Source organism: Phycodurus eques, chromosome 1, assembly GCF_024500275.1.
Source record: "Phycodurus eques isolate BA_2022a chromosome 1, UOR_Pequ_1.1, whole genome shotgun sequence".
Lineage (NCBI taxonomy): Eukaryota > Metazoa > Chordata > Actinopteri > Syngnathiformes > Syngnathidae > Phycodurus > Phycodurus eques.
Window position 1 is genome coordinate 22106624 of NC_084525.1, and position 14660 is coordinate 22121283.

The 14660-nt window shown below is 40.7% G+C and overlaps 1 protein-coding gene across 1 annotated transcript in view; it reads left to right on the top strand.

Annotated features, from left to right (window-relative positions):
* Positions 1-9035, top strand: part of nlgn4xa (neuroligin 4 X-linked a) — an 89057-nt gene extending 80022 nt beyond the window's left edge. Inside the window, exons 4-6 of the mRNA XM_061683018.1 lie at positions 771-956; positions 3034-3823; positions 6380-9035. Coding sequence (XP_061539002.1) covers positions 771-956; positions 3034-3823; positions 6380-7268 — 1865 coding nt within the window. The 3' untranslated portion in view covers positions 7269-9035. The remainder of the gene's footprint in view (positions 1-770; positions 957-3033; positions 3824-6379) is intronic.
* The last annotated feature ends 5625 nt before the right edge of the window (positions 9036-14660 follow it).

Consider the following 14660-nt stretch of genomic DNA (forward strand, 5'->3'; position numbering starts at 1 on the left):
TTTGCAAAGAGGTGAGAGAGGAAGTAAAGAACAGAATTTACACAAACTGCATGATGTTCAAATGAGTGGAGATGGCAAACAAGAGCACGGCCAGGATTGGTGGTCGCCGAAGGCTGCCAGAGGCTATGTAATTCTGACCCGCCCATTTGCTATCATCCCTGAAACTTGCTTTGACAAACCTGAGGCTGCTCTCTATCGTTGAGCCACAGGCTTCCTCTCTTCTGCCTTATTTCATCTTTCTCTCCAACCCGGTGGCCGTTTCATTTTTATTGACACTGTAATTTTGGAAGGCTCACGGGCAAAGACTTTTGTTGCCAGGCATTGCCAGCCAAGCCTGCGGGCATGGCAAGGAGGGGCCAACGGTTATCTCCAGGCAATCTTTTTGGGCAAGTTGTCTTTTTTTGTCAGTCAGTTCTGAAAGTTTGTCGGTGAGCATGCAGCCAGACAACCTGATGTTTTCATCAGTATGTCACTGGACAAATTTGTAGTGAGTGACTTATACACAAGTTATATAGCTAAGTGTTACCTTCATTGGATTCGTATTAAAAATCTTAGTACACCCTAAAAAAAACTCAGCAAACAAATAAACAAACTACAATAATGCTTTTGCTTAGACTATTGGCAAATTGAAATTTAGATACCTAACCCTGTGATTTACTCTGACCTGCCATTCAGCCATAAAGTAGAAATATCCGCTTCACGAATTCATGCAAAACTGCCAGTTGTAAAACTGGCGCCTGCTTATCTCCTGCTTTTATTCATCACTGCAGGGTTCCTGAGCACAGGAGACCAGGCAGCCAAGGGCAACTACGGCCTGCTTGATCAAATTCAGGCTCTCAGGTGGATCAAGGAAAACATCCAGACCTTCAAAGGAGACCCAAAACGAGTGACCATTTTCGGCTCCGGTGCCGGGGCCTCGTGTGTCAGCCTGCTGACTCTCTCGCATTACTCAGAAGGTACAACTTTGCTTTGACGATATTTGACAGACCATATGACCATGTTTCATCATTTTGTCATGTCTGGCCTTGTTTTAGGATGTAATGAACTCATCACAATACATTAAAGCTACAAGCCCCTATAAACAGGTCTTCTCATTTTTTCCCTCTTGCTGAAGGAAATTAAAGGAAAAGCTCTGACCACCTGGAGGGAAGTTATGACAGCATCATTATTTCAAAGCGTCCTCTATGGTTGTTATATTCTGTCATTATATTCTCCATTTACTTGTTTTCATTCCCTTTGCTCCTATGACATCTGGGGGTTGGGGGATGATTAGTAGGAACTACTTGTTAACTAGAAGGGTTACACCTGATGCCATCGAAATGACTGGAGCATTCGACAGCCGGCACGCACTCAGCTAACCAGTTTGTTAGGCCTACGCAGCATTACATACAGTATACACAAACTAAGATAACGCCAAATAATTCATAATTATTGACTACAAAGAAGAAAGGAAGGGACAAACTTACACAAAGAAGACTATTTTAGCCCCTTGTGGCTGTGAACCCACAAGGTTTGTGTACCTTTTGTTTTACTCCTTTGTCTTTCAAAATGTTTCTTTTATTGTTTCATAAGGGTGACATGTGTTTGTTTTATGTTTGTGTTTGTGACCAGCTCTCATGGGTTGTCAAGATCAAGAATAAACCCTGTTTTTTGCTCAACTTCGTGCCGTGCTTATGCTACATCCGCAGGGTGCTACAATGGTCATCATTCAAACCGCTTTCTTTTCTGCCAGTTTGGAGGCATGAGATTTTGGTTAAACCCAGAGTTACTGAAAGTTAGTCATTTACTTAACTTGCTTTTACTCAGTCTGTTGCTAAAATTTTGAATCAGTAAATGAAGTTCAAACAACAAAGACTGCAGTTTTAGGTGAAATGAAAGGATGCTAAACCTTGCTGGATGCCTAAAACTGTACCTGTGCATTCACTTCAGGAGGGAACTAGTTTAGGGGTTATCATGACACCATATGTATAAAATGGTGACTGATTTGACCCAAAAGGAAGTATTCACAGTCCTGTATATGCACCAGTTTCCTTAAATGTACCCTCACAGTCATCTTTCCTTTTAATTATTCCCATTTTGTGTTTGACTGATTCTAAATGATTGGTTTTGATAGGTCCTCATACTCAAGAGGGAACCAAATATGGCTGATACCCGACATCTTAATTAACAGTGGCAACAGCAAAAGCTTGGATGTTGCTAAAAAGGCCTGAGGGCGGGCGGTGGGGGGGGGGGGGGGGGGGGGGGAGACAGGGAATGTCTAATGTGAGGCCAAAACCTCCTTTTGAAGTAGGCTTCGTTGAGTCATCATCTTAACTTGTCTGCATGGGTATAAATACTGCAAAAATAAATATACATATACTGAGGCTGCAATCAATTTCATCATCGAGACATGGGCCAATATTTTAGGATTTCTAATTGGCTTAATGTAGGTATTGGTATGGTGGTATGAGGATTTATTCATCTCATGATTGCATTCAACACAGCACATACACTGGATTATATAGTATGAGATTTTATGTGTGCTCAGGTCAGTTTTATTTGGATAACATTTAAAGTATTTACATTTTTGTTATAAAATGTCAATGTCTGAAAATTAGCTTTCATTTTAAGTGCAAATTTTTCATGCCGCATACGATATATTGTCATCTAAGAGGAATGAATGGATTTATTGAAATTATCCAACTGTATTTTTTATAAATCCAACAAAACAAATAATGTTTATTTTATCTACTGTATTTAATCCCTCAGTTAACTTGTTGTGGCTCAGTTTGGTTGTACAAACTCGTTATCATAAATCCCAAACCAAAACCCTTGTATAACCCTGACCCTATCCCGGAAACATCACACTTTAGCGGAAATCGTTACAAAGCCAACAATCCAAATCCAACTCTAAGCGTCTTTTCATAGCTCACCTAGGAGAGGAGAGCGGTCTGACATCACAATTCTGTGTTTGAAACATGACATGTTATTGTACTTTGATGTGTACGAGGAGTGACCTGCATGAGTTGCACTAATTCTTGATGCCATTTTCAGATATGTTCCAGAAAGCTATCATACAGAGCGGCACAGCACTTTCCAGTTGGGCAGTCAACTACCAGCCCGCCAAGTACACACGAGCCCTGGCCGAGAAGGTGGGCTGCAACATGCTGGACACCATACACCTGGTGGAGTGCCTGCAGAACAAAAACTACAAGGAGTTGATTGAGCAGTATGTGACGCCGGCCAAGTACCACATTGCCTTCGGTCCTGTGATCGATGGCGACGTAATACCCGACGATCCTCAAATCCTCATGGAACAAGGCGAGTTTCTCAACTACGACATTATGTTGGGCGTCAATCAAGGCGAGGGATTCAAGTTCGTCGACGGGATTGTGGACAGTGAGGATGGTGTCTCCGCCAATGATTTTGACTTCGCTGTGTCCGACTTTGTGGATCATCTTTATGGCTACCCCGAGGGCAAGGACACTCTACGCGAGACAATCAAATTCATGTACACCGACTGGGCAGACAAGGAGAATCCAGAGAACCGCCGCAAGACCCTGGTAGCGCTGTTCACAGACCACCAGTGGGTGGCGCCAGCAGTGGCTACAGCTGATCTCCATGCCCAGTATGGCTCCCCTACCTACTTTTATGCTTTTTACCACCACTGTCAGAGCGACATGAAGCCCAGTTGGGCCGACTCAGCCCACGGTGATGAAGTACCCTATGTATTCGGGATCCCAATGATTGGCCCGACGGATCTCTTCAACTGCAATTTCTCCAAGAATGACGTGATGCTGAGTGCTGTCGTCATGACCTACTGGACAAACTTTGCCAAAACAGGGTAAATATTATTTTCAACCAAATTTAATTTGACAGGATGTGCCACATATACACATTTGTCACATAAGACACGATAAGAAAACTAACCTGTCTTTACACTTATATAAAAATGTTTAGCTTGGTTATACAGGTTCTACTAGGCTATGTTGTTGTTGTTTTTACAGATTTTCTTGAAAAGATAAATTGACACCAACTTAGATTTTGATCCGCCGGTCTCACACAACATCACAAAATAGCAACCAAATATGTCTAATACTGGATTTGTCATTTAAAACAAAACCCAGTAGATTCAATATTTTATATGACAAATATAATACAACATCAAATTAAGATGTTTTTCGATTTTAGAGAACAGATCTATTATATAACACCAATGATAGTCATGTCAGTGTTATTACATACTTACTTGAAAGCTTAATGGAACCTTACGTGAGAAAAGTTCACAGTTCAATGAGCAGGGAAGAGAAGGCCTTTAGCACTGTGTTAATGTTTGCTAATTCATCTGCAGAGGAGGGGCATATTGTCGGAGCATATGTTAGCGCTGCGATGACAGGCGTTGTGTAGAATCCCACCACATGCTAGCATGCTGTGTATGATCCCTAATGTAGTCACAGTTCAGAAAGCAGACGTCGTAATATGGCACCCTTCACTCTAATCTTAAAGCAACAGTAGTGGCAGTTTGGGCCTAAAATACAACAAATCATTTGGATGACGTAATGGCTTGTTGTTGCTGGTTTGCAACCTCAGATTATTTATGCTCTAATATTAGTGACGCATTCTGGAAAGTTGATTACAGTAGATGGTGTTAGTCCTCTTCTGCAGAGGATGTAATTCTGTAGCAAATCAAGCATAACAAAACGTTACAGCTGTCTGTGGACTCAGAATACTAAGGTTACTGTCATGACCAACCAAATTTCAAACCTCAGATAGTCTATATTTATTTGGTCGAGAGCTGTCCAGGGCTCCTCATTCTACCTTGAACACTGCACAACTAACAATCCTCAATGAATGAGAGCTGGCACACTAATATTACTGTTTCTTAGAGTGACCTGCGGATTTTCAGGAAACGAATCAAATTGTCTGGTGGCTTGACGTAATCCAAATATAGCAATTCCAGGATCAAAGAGACCAACATATTCTCATTGCATGGATCCCACAATTTATGAACTGCGCTACAAACTATTATGTGCATTGGATTTAAGTTAAATGAGCATTAAAGTTTTAGTTTTTCTGGGGGGTTTGCATACGTTGTTTTGTCTCTCTTTTAGCTAGCGCATATATAAATCTCAAACCGTTTTGATCAGTAATTCCCCGGGTGAGCCTAATTAACGGAAATTTACTGAAGGAGGTTTGGTCCACATTAGCAAAACACAACTTTTATGCATAATAGGGAAGAAGGTTCTTTCTGCTGAATTGTCCAATCCACTGCGAAAGGAAGGAAAACACAGGATATTTCAAGGAAAGTATCAGCCTATTAAATTGTTTGTGTATGACTCAGACAGAAAATTAGTTTATTCCAATAAATACCTGTTATATTAAGTTTCTTCCGTGATTCAGAAAGCTTTCAGCCACCCCTAAATGATCTCACAAGGAGAAATGTCTACAGTGAGCTCAGAACACATACATAAAGATTCATAATTATTCACCAATAAATTCTGTGCTACTTTGGATGGAGTTCTCGATAGTAGCTGGAATGCCACCATGTCCAGACAAGGTTGCAATGTCAGCAAGGAGGTGGCAGAGTAAAGGTCAAAACGACCTCTTTAAAATGTGCGGCATTTCTAACTGACTTCGCATTTCCTGGCATTGCTTTAAAAGAAGAACCATACCTTCCACAGTAAAAGATTACTCTTTGATTAAAAACACACCATCTCATGCTACGAATCAAGCTATAGTTGCCGAAGCAAAACTAAGTCAAACTCATGGTGTGGCCATCATCATCCCATTACCTCAACGCTATTGAGAACCAGTAGTCCAGCAGAAAGATGGCAGCTACCTCCAAACAACAACTCTTTCTTTCAACCCTTTCTTGCGTCCTATGAGATACAGGCATAACCTATCTGTGGAATTCATGTACTTTTAATGGATGAGAAAGTTGTTAGGTGAGATTGAGTACCTGATCATTCCATTAACATTTTGGTTCTAATAGTATTGTTTAATTATGTAAATGAACTGTAATCCAAAAAGGCGACATTTTCTTTACTGCCTATTTGTTTTCTTTTTAACTGTGGTGCTGAATCATTGATAACACTGTATTTTAAACAATTTGTGGGAGAAATAATAATAATAATAATAACTGTGGATGATTGAAAAATGTAAATCACATTTATATTTTAGCCAAAAACAGAGCATTAATCTAATAATTTGGAACAGTAGCATAAATAGTGATTAATTCTGCTTCAGTATATTGTGCCCTTTTTTGCTTACACAATACTACACCTTTTTTTTTTTTTTTTTTACCACTGTCGAGTTGTATTAGCACAGTAGTAAGTGTAAATCATAGCTCTGGATATGTTTTTTAAAATATCTTCCCTCTGTTTTTTGCTTTGTTTTTCAGTGACCCAAATCAACCAGTTCCACAAGATACGAAGTTCATTCACACAAAGCCCAACAGGTTTGAGGAGGTAGCCTGGACAAAGTATAATCCCAAAGACCAGCTCTACCTTCACATTGGTCTCAAACCTCGGGTCCGAGACCACTACCGTGCCACCAAGGTCGCCTTCTGGCTGGAGCTGGTGCCGCATCTCCACAACATCAATGAATTCTTCCAGTACGTGTCCACCACAACCAAAATACCGCCGCAAGACACCACACCGTACCCTTACACCAAGCGCTTTCCTGGCAAAAACAATTGGCCCTCTACCACTCGCCATCCAGGGGTGCCATCCAGCAACACCAAGCACACCACGGATCAGCGCAAAAGCGACGACCTCATTGACGAGTCGACCGTGTTGATCGAGACCAAGCGGGACTACTCCACCGAGCTGAGCGTCACCATTGCTGTGGGCGCCTCCCTGCTGTTCTTAAACATCCTGGCCTTCGCTGCGCTATACTACAAAAAAGACAAGCGACGTGCCGAGTCAACCCGCCACGTCCCCACCCCGCAGCGCAATTCGACGCCAGTCAACGTGCCCTCTACTGCCAACGACGTGGCCAGCATGCAGAGCGAGGAGTTGATGACGCTGCAGATGAAGCAGCAGCAGCTGGAACACGAGCAACAGCGCGAGTCCATGCAAGTCCATGACACACTGCGCCTCACCTGCCCACCCGACTACACCCTCACGTTGCGCCGCTCACCCGACGACATACCGCTGATGACACCGAGCACCATCACCATGATCCCAAACTCAATGGCTGGCATGCAGCCTCTGCACAACTTCAATACTTTTGGAGGCAGCCAAAACAGTACCAACCTGCCCCATGGCCACTCCACCACACGGGTATAGCTCTGTTGGGATCGGACCGCACCAGATTCCCACAGTGGGGGGGAACTGATTTGACAAAGGCAAATGGTAGTGATGGTCTATGTGAAGCACAGACTCCAAAATTTCACAGAGACATTATTTTGCTACGCTGCCTTCTTGACAAAGCATACATAGTAAAAAATGATATCTTTTTAAACAAAGAAAATATGAATTGTGAATGTCACTGTAGTAATATGGAGCTAAGCTTCATGGAGTTTTATCAACAGAAAAGCGGAGACAGTGAATGACTGAGTTGATATTCATCTTATAAAAAAAGCAATCTAATGCATTGCGACAACTGATATACAAAGACATCCTCTGGAATCTCATTTTTATTGATTATAAATGTTTCAGACTCCTTACTGGGTAACAGATTATTATTGACTTCAAAAGAGAACTCTTGAGACAATTAAAAAAAGACAGTAAAATACTTTGAGAATTCTTCTATTGCTGATTTTAATTTGATTGTTTTGTTCTGAGCTTTCTGTTGAGGTGTAAATACTGTATATATGAACAGAGCACATCCTGTTCCCCATGATTCAATCTTTTTTTTTTCACTTGCACAGCCAAAACAATTTCAGCCTTCGAGAGTTGTGCATTTTGGGCCTCCAGGCCATGATGTAAATATTATGTCGTTTTGCGAGATCCTTTTTTGTCAATTCAGGATGTTTGCAATGATTTTTTTTTCCCATTTACAGACTTCTAAAAAAGAGTAATTTGGTCTGCTGTCAGGTGGTTTTGCTTTTTTTTGTGTGTGAGGGCGGGGATTTTTTATTGTATTTATATTGTTTATTTCTGCTTGCACCAACAATGTGGCCTGAAATATATAATTACATTCATTAAGGCAGTATCAATATTAGTTGTAAAAGAATAAATGTTGTTACATAGTTCAAATTCTACTCATATGTTATCAATATGTAAAGTATTGTGTCTGGCTTGTGATATATTTTGGGTTCAAAAGCAAGTGAATGAATGTCAATAGTCTTATTTATTATGAAATGAAAGCGGAATAACTCAATGTTCATTTTGTTTTGCATCTGTTATGCTACAAACAGGAAGACACTACATCTGCTAAATCCATTTAGGGAAAAAAAGTGAAGATAAGGACATTTCACAATTGTTGGTTTCTTATACAGTATTTGTTTGCTATTTTGCCTTAAGTGATGATAGAGATACTATTTCTGGCTGGACACATGTATAAAGTTTTTCTGCAATGTTTTTAATAAAATAAAGTATTTTCTATAAGGAGAGAGGGGAAAACATCAAAGGCTCAAATGAATTTGATTGGGTTTATACTGTCAAGGAGTCACATTTCCCCACAAATTAAAGCAGCAATTGAATGCAAAAGACGATAAACGGCAAGTCTTGCAAACGACCCGATCATATTTCCGTCTGTTTGTGACGTAGAAATTGCCTAATTATTCAAGTACCTGCCCACTTCATGGTTGGTCCATGCTCACTTATCTCAGGAAAATACAGCTGCGTCATGTGCAAAGCTTTGCGTCACTAGCCAAACTCAAGACGGGTGGAGAAATAAATGGCTCCAATTTATGTTTGGAACTAGAGCTGTCAAAGTTAACAATTTAACTCCCGATTAATCACAAAAACAATTATCACAGTCAACATGTATTAACACACAATTTAATTTGACCACACACCCTCCTTTACCGTAACCTCCCAACCCTTAATATGAATGATTGCATTACCATAATGGTGGTTGTCTCCTCATTTAGATCTATGTATTAGTAATATCAGGTGCATTTGAGACTTACCCATTTCACCCAAATAAAGTTTTCATTTTCCAATGAACTTTATATTCATTGTAATAGGTAGATGTTACAGTATGCTGTTATAAATGCATGGGTCAAGCTCCCACAGGTGTTTTTTTTTTTTTAAATACATTACAGTAACTGCAAACAGCAAAATATGTGAGCGTGCTCACAGGGTGGACAGTGACAGGGTGGACATTTTTGGCCAATGTTATCATTAAATTACCACATGGTGGACCTTCACTTAGCCAGTGTTGTACCTGAACGAGTTCAATCAACAAAAGTTAATGAACTAGTTCATATTTTAGGAAAACGTGACCTGAACTTATTGAGAATGCGCTCATTCTGGCATCAAAGAACGCTTTTCGAACGAAAGTGCCATTTTCATTCAAGAGTGCCAGGTGTTGTTAGGGACTTCCAGGACAAAACCCGTCTCAACACACTATATACGAGCCTTTATATGTTGTGGATGAATGCTGTATTTAGCAACCGCCATTCATGTTTACATTCGGCGGGCACATCACAGCAGCCAGTGTGTGCGAGGCGCGTTCAGTGACACTGCGTAAATGGGAGTGAATGTGTTCTTCGGTTGTTTTGTGATGAATTACATCATTGTAAAAATGGATTACAAGGAAAATTATTATTTGTATCAGAATGATTTAGTTAAAACACTGCTATCACACCGTGATAATATGGAATTTATTTTGTTTTGTCACATAACAATAGATGAGATAAAATATATTGTTAAAAGTCAGCCAGAGCTGCAAGGATTGCCAAGTTATCCATGTCCTTTCACCATCGTTCCTGTCTTACTGTCTTGGGTGTTTTTGTTTCAACATTAAGGACAAAAGTCCTGTTTTTGTTTTAATTCCGTCATTGAAAAAAAAGACTATTCAAGCAACAAGTTTTATGTTTTTGAGATTGTAAGATGAAAGCTGCAGTTAGCACCTATTGTGGATTTAATGGGTGGGAACAATGAGGCAATTAAATGCCTATATTTTGAGGGTAATAGCCTGACAGCAACATATTGAGAGAGAAAAAGACTTATTAACTAGTTCATTTTTGGAACAGTCAATTTAGTTCAAGATTTTGAATTACAAACTATGAATTGAACTCGTTCATGTTTGTAACGGTGAACTAAACTTTTAAATAGTTCACATTGAAAATTAAAGTTTCCCCAACACTGCACTTAGCAACATGATTTATTCTGTAACTAGCCTTTTCTTCAGCCACCATTAAGAAAGACTGAATGCTGGTGATGATGTCATTGAAGCTATCAGAGGGTTTCTCAAAGGGACATGTGTAAAATATTCAATATGATCATGAAAATAGAATATACATGATCAAAAGGACTTGTTTTTTCAAATAACTTGCTGTGGACTGTAAACTATAAACTCTATTTAAAAAAAAATATATTATCGTTGAACCACTTTTTACAGCCACTGTAGTTAGCAAAGCAGTGTGAGGGACATGCCAAAATCCTGTACATCCAGTGACAAAAATTGAGTAAAATGAAGAAAAAACCTTTTAAGATTCATCATTGTACTGGTATGCGTGCAAATGTTTGAGCCCTTACTGCCCAAGATCACACAGTTTTCCTTATTCTGATGCATTTTCATGATGACTGAGTGACTCTGATGAGGACACCAAAGACACAAGTCATATTTATTTATTTATTCAAAGCAATACACTGACATAGGAGAAATGTTCATGAACAAAATGCTTTGACACAAAATGATAAGATGATGAGACGAGTTGTTATTAGAACCCTTTTATGAATCGCTTTTAATTGTGCCCAAGCAAACAGAAACCATTTTAATTGAGTTGTTTGGCTGGAGGTTGGAAGCTGGAGCAGCACTTTGTGCTCGTGTTCATTAAGCTAAAAACAGAGCTCCATCACTCAACCATAGTCCCAGACCTGTCATTCAAGCACCCCTCCCTTCTTCGCTTCACTTAACCCCCAAAACAGGCATCATAAAACCTGTATTAACTGAACGGGCAGTTTTAAAGCAGGATTCAATATAAAGACGTTATACAAAACATTCAGTCTTAGATTTAATAGTAAATGGCGTAGGCATAATATTAAGATGGGTTTGCTCCACACCTTGATTTATGAGTAGTAATGGGAATAACATACCTGCCAAATACTCCGGTTTTGCCATAATGACTACGGTTCTAAATAACCCATTCCGGGATACTGCTGGAAAGATTAAAAACAAAAATGTTGTTTTCATAGGTCTGAGCGATTAATGCGTGAAAACAGCCAATCGGAGTCGTCCTTTTCCTGCTCCACTTCCGTTTGCAAAGTACGGGAGTAAACATAAACGGCGCCTCTTCGGCTGGCCTACCCTGTAGCGAGATTGAGACGCCGACTCTGCCATCATACCACGAAGCCTGCTGCATCGGCGGTGGCCCGTTCTTGCCCTGGCGACGGAGGCGGCAAGTACCCAATGGTTGTGTGGCGCCATCTCTGAAGCGACATGGAGCAACGCTATTAACTAGCAAGCTATGTCAGCGTCCTCAACAATGAGCAACACTGTGTTTTTTCATTTGAAGAAGTACCACCCAAGTGATTATGTGAAAAGCAAAAAAATGCAATTACGGTCATTACAACCAGTCACTCACTGCTGCCAGCACATGTAGTCTTAGCAGTTAGCCACTGCTAGCGGTGAGGTTACCAGACTTCCACGCAACAATCAATCGTGTCATCGTTATTCAGGAGGTATGTAAAATGCTTATTCGCTAATCTGGTCAATCTGTATTGTTATTAAAGATGATGCACATACGAAAGTAGCAAGAATGTTAACATAATAGGGTCTGTAACGTCATAACTGGAGAATGATAATGTGTACAATCCAAGGTGTCTTCATTATCCCAGAGGGAGCAATTTGTTTAGTTTGGGCCAATCCCAATTCTACCTCTTAGCCCTTCTTTCACCACTTAGCCCTTGGTCTTGCACATGCACGAGAACGAAGGAGCATCCCAATTCTTAGGGGAAGGGCTAAAATGACTGTGATCGGCTGGCGACCAGTTCAGGGTGTACCTTGCCTCTCGCCTGTAGATAGCTGGCATAGGCTCCAGCACGCCTGTGACCCTAGTGAGGATAAGCGGTACAGAAAATAGATGGATGGCTGAGGGCTAAGATGAAGGGCTGTATAGCCCTTGAAACCAAGTGAGATCTGGGAGCTCACTTGAAAGCGAGGGGTTTGGGACTCTTCCTCTGTTGACAGGCAACGAGCTTGTTTACAAGATGGCAGAACTGACAAGGAAGTACAAAAATGTAAGTAAGCATAGTTATTGATATTCATAATGACAGCTATGTTTTTATCAACATGAATAATTAGCCATGTTTTGAATTGTTGGTTCTTCGTCTTGTTATAACGAGCTCGCACATCGCAAGTCTACCGCAAGACTATGGTGACAAATTCACATTATAACGGACTTCACTACAATGTACTGCATTTTATAAATGATTAGACAGAATTATTAGACAGCTAAGTCACATTCAGAAGCTACGTAGGCCAACGTAGCGTCAAGTAGTGTCGCTTCCATATAGTTAAACTGTAGACTAGAATCACTAATGCAGCATTTCATCATCAAGAAGCCATTGCTGTGATTCCCTGTGAATATTCTCGTCTGACATCGGGTTTACTAAACACACGAGGTCAATGTAATAAAACCCCGGGCGCCTTTTCCTCCACAGGGACGCAACAAGACAACCTGTCTTCTACAACAGCAGACAACATTTTTTTTTTTTTTTTTTTTTTTTTTGGCCAGATCACCCACTCCGAATTTCACATCATAATCTCTTCCAGAAATAGAACAAGACAGTAGTTTATAGTTGCTTATTATTTCTATACCGGACACTGGACTTAAGGATCGCCTCAATTTTCAGTGCTGGTAGTATTCATATTTTGAATGCAAAATAGTTGAAGGGTTTTGAAGGGTTAATCACAACATAACTGCAAAAATATTGCAGAGGTAATGAAGATTTTATTGTAAGCCAATCAAAGGTAGGCTTTAGACAAACAAAAGCAAGCATAGTTGTCAACAACAATCGCCAACAGGAATAGCGAGCCCGGTTAAACCAGTAGCCTTCTTGAACTGGAAGAATAGTATGAACAGTATGAAATTAAAGTAAAATCATCACCATATTGCACATTATTGCCTGGACAGAAGTGCTTCTCCATGTGTATATATATATATCTATATATATAGATATAGATATAGATAGATAGATGGATAGATGGATGGATGGATGGGCGGGCGGACGGACGGACGGACAGACCGATAGATTGACAGACACTTTATTAATCCTGTGAGGGAAATTAGATAAATTGGCAAATTGGTATTATTTGATAAGTTAGTGGCCATTAATACCAATGGAGATGAAGACAGTCCCACGCAATCAGAACAACTAAAGCAAGATTTACCGGTCCCACAAGTTTTTTTGTCTGACTGAGCAGTGGTGGAGCCAGGGCTTTTTCTGGGGCGTGGCCAGCAGGTGGTCAGAAAATTACAGGGGTGGCCACAAAATGGGGGTGTCGTGGGTTGCGTGGCTGGAATTCTGATTGTCAACGGGGGTGGGTGTGAGGTCGGCAATGGATTTTGTCAGGGGGATCTGGGGAGTGGATGGCGTCCCCCTGGTTGGGTCCCCCACTGGACGGGCTCGCTGGCTTGCCCCCCCCCCGCCCCCCTCCCCCTTTGCGTGCGGGTGACGGGGTAGAGGGCTGGGCCCGGGCTGGGCCCATCCTTCCTCAATGTGCCGGTTTAGCAACCCCATACACCAATTGACTAACATGCATGTGATATGGCGTTCATTCACTAATAAATTCAACAGACATGCTATACCCTTTAATTGCTTGTGCTAGGACCACTAATAACAACACAGGTTATATTGACATATAAACTAACAGGTTCTTAGACATTAAAAAGAATTCCCCCCCCATACCCTTTCCAGCTGTATTTTCAAAATTATGTATTTTTTAGGTTTTTTTTATTTTCCAGCTGTACATCAAAAATGATTACAAAATACTAGTGCCCCAACCTTTGACTTTTTCAAGTTATGAGCCGTCGCTCGGTCGATTTTAATTATTTATTAGCTCTGACCCAGTTTCAACATTAGCGTTAGCTTTTGGTGCAGCAAAGTACTTTGTCTCTCCGATGAGTGGACGGATGTGACACTTTAAATTTGGACTAATGCTCTTTTCCCCAGAAGACTAACAAAAGAGAGAACAAATATTCAGTATCAGCCATGTTGCTCCACAAGCTGCAGACACTCTCCAGTCCACATATGCGAACATGGTGGCCATTATAGCACTGACTTGTGGGTCACTCCCAGATGTTGTTTCGTCTTGTTGCTGCAGCATCGCCAAATGAAAAAATGATGCAAGTTGATGAATGTTGGCTGGCTCGCAGGAGGGCAGCAAGCAGCATTTTCATTTGCCAGACGCGGGAGGCCACAAATTGGGTTTCGCTCTCCTAATGTAAAGGCCTCTGCCTCATACCTTGAAATCTAATCATGGTCTTCTTCCTTTCACATGGTACTCTTTGGTATTATTTGGTCTTAATTCCCTTCACAATAGTAGACCCAGTGTTTTAATCT